Source organism: Cherax quadricarinatus, chromosome 49 (assembly GCF_038502225.1).
Source record: "Cherax quadricarinatus isolate ZL_2023a chromosome 49, ASM3850222v1, whole genome shotgun sequence".
NCBI classification, from domain to species: Eukaryota; Metazoa; Arthropoda; class Malacostraca; order Decapoda; family Parastacidae; genus Cherax; species Cherax quadricarinatus.
In genome coordinates, this window is record NC_091340.1 from 19,676,641 (window position 1) to 19,682,731 (window position 6,091).

General features: G+C 40.9%; 1 protein-coding gene across 1 annotated transcript in view; it reads right to left on the minus strand.

Moving 5' to 3' along the window:
* Positions 1 to 5,869: 5,869 nt before the first annotated feature.
* The window catches only part of LOC128697069 (sodium-coupled monocarboxylate transporter 2-like), a 228,589-nt gene continuing 228,367 nt past the window's right edge, over positions 5,870 to 6,091 (minus strand). The window contains exon 9 of the mRNA XM_070095085.1: positions 5,870 to 6,049. Coding sequence (XP_069951186.1) covers positions 5,870 to 6,049 — 180 coding nt within the window. The remainder of the gene's footprint in view (positions 6,050 to 6,091) is intronic.

The following is a 6,091-nucleotide window of genomic DNA, read 5'->3' on the forward strand; positions in this document are numbered from 1 at the left end:
CCTAATTTGTACTGGTATCTGTGCACTGTCACAGTCGGGGATTTTCTAATGCTGAACTTAGATTCAGTAGTATGGGAGTTTTGTGACTTTAGCGGAGGATCTGCAGATGGTCCCTACCTAGTATCGTTATATTATCTCCTTGTTCCTGATTCTGTGTCGTTGTTGCTTGTTATATTGTTGTTCGGCTTATCAGTCATTTTATTGTTCAAGCAAGCTGTTCTGACTGCCAGGTTGGTCAAGAAGTTAGTTTATGTGAGGACTTTTAGTCAGTCACTGGTTAAGTCTAGTCGAATCTTGAGACATAGTGAACTACTTAGAGCACTTACACACATACACACAAACTTACTTGTATATATTTGTATTATGTTATTAAATGCTAATAATGTACCAGACGGTACTTAAAAGCCATAAAGATGTGATATGTGCCTTAAGCACAATACTACTTAACGACGAGAGAAGTGATTATTTTGATTATATTGATTAATTTATTTTGCTATACGCCTAGACAATGTTATTATTATTAATAAATTTATTAAATTTTAATTTCTTTAGTTAGTAGCCTACCAGCTGTAATCCTGAAGCACTATTGAATCTTACTAAATTCTGATGGATAATTGGACCAGGATACTGACTACTTGTTACAAAAACTTAGTAACAGGCTGGATGCTAGAAGGGAAGTCCTTTCTAGTATTCACTGGAGATCTCTATGCTTATTAGAAATCGCAATTTTTGTAACATTTCCCCTGAACACTCCATGGCATCTACCATTATTCACTCATTTTGCCAGTTATTACAGCGGTCCCGTAAATCAAGTTCCCTCACTCTTCACCAGGAACAGTTACGACACTTCGTATTATGAAGTGAGGCCCATATTAATTCTTAGGCCGCCGTGAACACCTATTTCCTGGTCCCATGCTTTCCCAGCCTCTTAACTCCATTCCAAACACTCCCGGCCGCTTCCCTCCGCACATCCGCGCAGGCACAGAGGTTCCCTCTTGGTTCTCTTCCATTTTCAAATACATTTTTTTTTTAACTCATTAAACACCCATTAGGCATTATAGCTTCGGAAAATTTAAATATTTTCCACACTCCTGTCCTCCAGTGTCGTCAGGCCGATTTCCCTTAACCTTTCTTCATAGGACATTCCCCTTAGTTCTGGAACTAACCTTGTCGCAAACCTTTGCACTTTCTTTAATTTCTTAACAGGCTTGATCAAGTGCGGGCTCCAGACAGGTGCTGCATACTCCAGTATGGGCCTGACATACACGGTATACAGTGTCTTGAACGGTTCATTACTAAGGTATCGGAACGCTATTCTCAGGTTTGCCAGGTGCCCATATGCTACAGCAGTTATCTGGTTGATATGTGCTTCTGGAAACGTGTTCGGTGTTATACTCACCCTAAGATCTTTCTCCTTGAGTGAGGTTTGCAGTCTTTGGCCACCTAGCCTATACTCCATCTGCAGTCTTCTTTGCCCTTCCCCAATCTTCATGACTGCATTTGGCGGGGTTAAATTCGAGAAGGCAGAGCTGGACCGGGTGTCCAGCTTGTCCAGGTCTCTTTGAAGTCCTACCTGATCCTCATCGTCATTAATTTCACATCATCTGCTAACAGGGACACTTCTGAGTCTAATCTTTCCATCATGTCATTCAAATATACCATAAATACCACCGGTCCTAGGACCGACCCCTGTGGGACCCTGCTTGTCACAGGTGCCCACTGTGATAACTCATCACGTACCATGACTCGTTGTTGCCTCCCTGTCAGGTATTTTCTGATCCATTGCAGTGCCCTTCCTGTTATACGCACCTGATCCTCTAGCTTCTGCACTAATCTCCTGTGAGGAACTGTGTCGAAGGCCTTCTTACAGTCCAAGAAGATGCAATCAACCCACCCCTCTCTCTCATGTCTTACTTCTGGTACTTTATCATAAAACTCCAGTAGGTTTGTAACACAGGATTTACCTTCCATAAATCCATGCTGGTTGGCATTTATAATCTTGTAATAAAGTTGGTAGAATTACCGACAATATGTAAAGTAAAAGGACACAAGTGCAACTAATGTGACATTTTATTGTGGCAACGTTTCGCTCTCCAGGAGCTTTATCAAGCCATTACAAACAATACATGGACACAGAGGGTATATAAAGGCTCAGAGTGAGGTGCAATACTAGTGAGGTACCATTTCGATGTTCACTAGTGGTAGTAGTAGTAGTAGTAGTAGTAGTAGTAGTAGTAGTGACAAAATTAATACAATATGGTAGAGCAATTAATTCGTACATGAGTAAAAGGATATAAAAGCTATTACTTGGGTAACATAAAAATAGGTTGGACAAATATAGACTGGGAAACGCTCACAAAAGATTTTCTATACAAAACCAGACAAATACTCAAACGCACTAGAGAAGGGAAGAAACTTCTGTACTTGTTACCAAGCAACCCTAAACCAGCACACATGTATGGTTTACCCAAGACCCATAAACACAATATTCCTCTTAGACCAATCACGTCAGGAATAGGCAGTGCTCCACACAAACTAGCCGGAGTTCTTGCCAAACATCTTTCCTGACTTCTGGGGACCATCAGCCCCGCTCATCTTAAACACTCAGGCGACCTTCTCAACCGCAATCGAAACCTCTCCATCCATAACAAGAAACTAAGTAGTTTGGATGTGACCTCCCTCTTCACAAAAGTACCTACCATAAAAGCCATCGAGGTTCTACGACGTAAAGTCAATCAGGATCTTAATCTTCCTCTACCTCCCGGAGATTTTGTTGACTTGATTGAATTCTGTGTTAATTTCAACTGTTTTTCTTTCAATAACAAGCTCTACAAACAAACCTACGGCATGGGAATGGGGTCCCCCATCAGTGCCGTCCTAGCCAACTTATATATGGAACACCTAGAGTCCGAACACTTCGCCAACATCATCCCTTCAAGCGTCACTTGGTTACGTTACGTGGACGACGTCCTCGAAATAACTCCCAAACGTTTTGATGTACGGAATCTTCAGGCAAGGCTCAACGCAGTTGAACCGGCGATCCAGTTTACACTAGAAGAAGAGTCCAATGACAAGCTACCTTTCCTCGACGTCCTCATTCACAAAGTAGACAACAACCTAAGATTTCAAGTTTATCGGAAACCCATCAATAAAAATGATCTCACACACTTCTATTCCAGTCAAGATACCAAGACCAAAAGAGGCATCATCATCGGGTTTTTCCTAAGAGCATACCGAATTTGTAGTCCTGAGTTTCTTGACGAGGAATGTACATACATTCACCAAACATTCACTGGGTTACAATTTCCTCCTTTTTTCATCAAAGACTACAAGAAAAGAGCTCTTCAGATCATTAATTCTCCACGCATCAACACCGCTCCCAACAAAGTTATAATTCTTCCCAACAGCCAGGTTGCACTAAACGTCTCAAAAGTACTTTCACAAGCTAACACCAGAGTCGCCATCGCTTCTAGCACTTCAATAAAGGATCTAACCAGGACAAAACCCAAGCACCACGAACCAGTCAATGCAGGAGTTTACACTCTACCCTGTGGAGGCTGTGACAAGATCTACGTAGGTGAAACAGCAAGAAACCTCGAAACCCGCCTCAATGAACACATTTACGCATGTAGGAACGATAACTTGAACAACGCCTGTGTACAACACCGAAATTCCACCAATCATCTCATGAAATTCAGAGACGCCCAATTAGTGATCAAAGAAACTAATTTCCGCAGACGCAAGTGCCTCGAATCAGCACTGATCGCTGTTTCGAATACAATTAAACAAAACAACGGCAGCTTCACCATCTCCGAAGTATGAGCAAGAATCCTCCTGAAAACAGTAAACCCTGCCATCACATAGTCTCTCCTGTTATACTACACAAAGCACATTACAGAGAGTGAACACTGAAACAAGCTGCCTCTTTCCAGTCTATATTTGTCCAACCTATTTTTATGTTACCCAAGTAATAGCTTTTATATCCTTTTACTCATGTACACATTAATTGCTCTACCATATTGTATTAATTTTGTCACTACTACTACTACTACTACTACTACTACTACCACCACTAGTGAACATCGAAATGGTACTTCACTAGTACTGCACCTCACTCTGAGCCTTTATATACCCTCTGTGTCCATGTATTGTTTGTAATGGCTTGATGAAGCTCCTGGAGAGCGAAACGTTGCCACAATAAAATGTCACATCAGTTGCACTTGTGTCCTTTTACTTTACATTTATAATCTTGTTCCAATCCAGGTGCTCCACCACTCTCCTCCTGATAATCTTCTCCATGACTTTGCATACTATACACGTCAGTGACACTGGTCTATAGTTTAGTGCCTCTTTTCTGTCTCCTTTTTTAAATATGGGTACTACATTTGCCGTATTCCATACCTCAGGTAGTTGCTCAGTTTCAAGGGATGTGTTAAAGATTGTGGTTAGTAGCAAACACAGCATTTCTGCTCCCCTTTTAGGGACCCACGGGGAGATGTCTGGTCCCATTGCCTTTGAGGTATCGAGGTCCCTTAGCAGCTTCTTCCCCGCCTCCTTAGTTGAGTGTATGTCATCCAGCACTTGTTGGTATATTCCTTGTTGGCATACCCCTCTGTTCTGTCCACCCAGAGGCCTTCCTGTCTCCACTGTAAATACTTCCTTAAATCTCACATCGAGCTCCTCACATACCTCTTGATCGCTTCTGGTGTGTGCGTGTGTGTATGCATCTTACCAAATATTCCACCATGGTATGATCACTCAGAAAGTAAAATTCATATTACAGAAATAATTTCAATAACTATCTTGCTATAAGTTGGTGGACAACCCAATAATGTTTAACACTTGATGCAAATCTTGGTCATTATATTAAAAAGCCTGCATATGCTGTTGCGATGACTATGGAATTATTATTAAATAGCTGATAAGATCCTAAGGATTATCAAAAAACCTCGTCAACGACAGATTCAAACTTAAGTTGTTTGTGCTCACAGCCTTTAACTGGATTGCATATATTTGAATTACGTAGCCACTTCGCTAAGACTTTCTAAATAAATTTCTCTGTAACAAAGATAGTTAACTTTATTATCGATTCAAATAATCTTTAATCACTCCGACTCCATGTAATTACGTTTTTTTATCAGTTGTACTTAATTACACTAAAGTCATACCTGAAGAGTTTACGTTTAACACTTTTTAACATACATCGAAATGCCTAAGTGAATATTATGCTAGTATGTTATTAACCTTCATCTTTAAGAGACTTTGATTAACTCTGGTTATATCTGTTTATCTACATTGTTAAGGAACCTTGACTAGAATAAGAATAAGATTTTGTTCGGATCTTTAACCCGGGAGGGTTAACCACCTAGGATAACAAAGAAGTTCAGTGCATCATCGAGGGTCTGTCTGTCTTATTTCCATCGAGGTCCTCAATCTTGTCCCCCCCCTTCCCTTCGGATGCGACCCACACCAGTCGACTAACACCCAGGTACCTACTTTCTACGTGAACAGAACAGAAGGTGTAAGGAAACGCGTCGAATGTTTCAACACCGCCGGGAATGGAAATCGGACCCACAGCGTGTGAAGCGAGAGCTTAGCCATCCAGGCCGCGGGCCTTTAGTTACTATGTTCAACCTTAACTCCAGGTCTTGCTAATGATGTGTTTTAATGTGTTTACGTCCATCTTCAGTGTGGACTATATTGAAATTAAAATTTATCTGTGAGAGTGATCAACTCTTACTGCTTCGCATTTCTGATGATCTTAAGCTACAGATTCCTATTTTTTTTAAAATGTTGAGCAACTATTTCTTTGTCTCATTTTCATGCAAAGTTCTAAGCTCTTGAGCATATTTAGGTAAATTCTGGATATTTAGAGAATTTGTGCCTGTCGATGGGGCTGAGATAATGCATTTCGGCCCAGTAGGTATCCAGAATCCCCTTGTTCTAGGATGATTTTGAGCAGCAACTGTTGGCTCTCTTGAAGGTGTTGGGCTACACCGCAAGGAATGATTAGACTCTGGTTGTCTTTATCTACTCTGTTACACATCAACTGCAAGTGGATAATTAAGACAGCAGTTCACATAAATTTGCA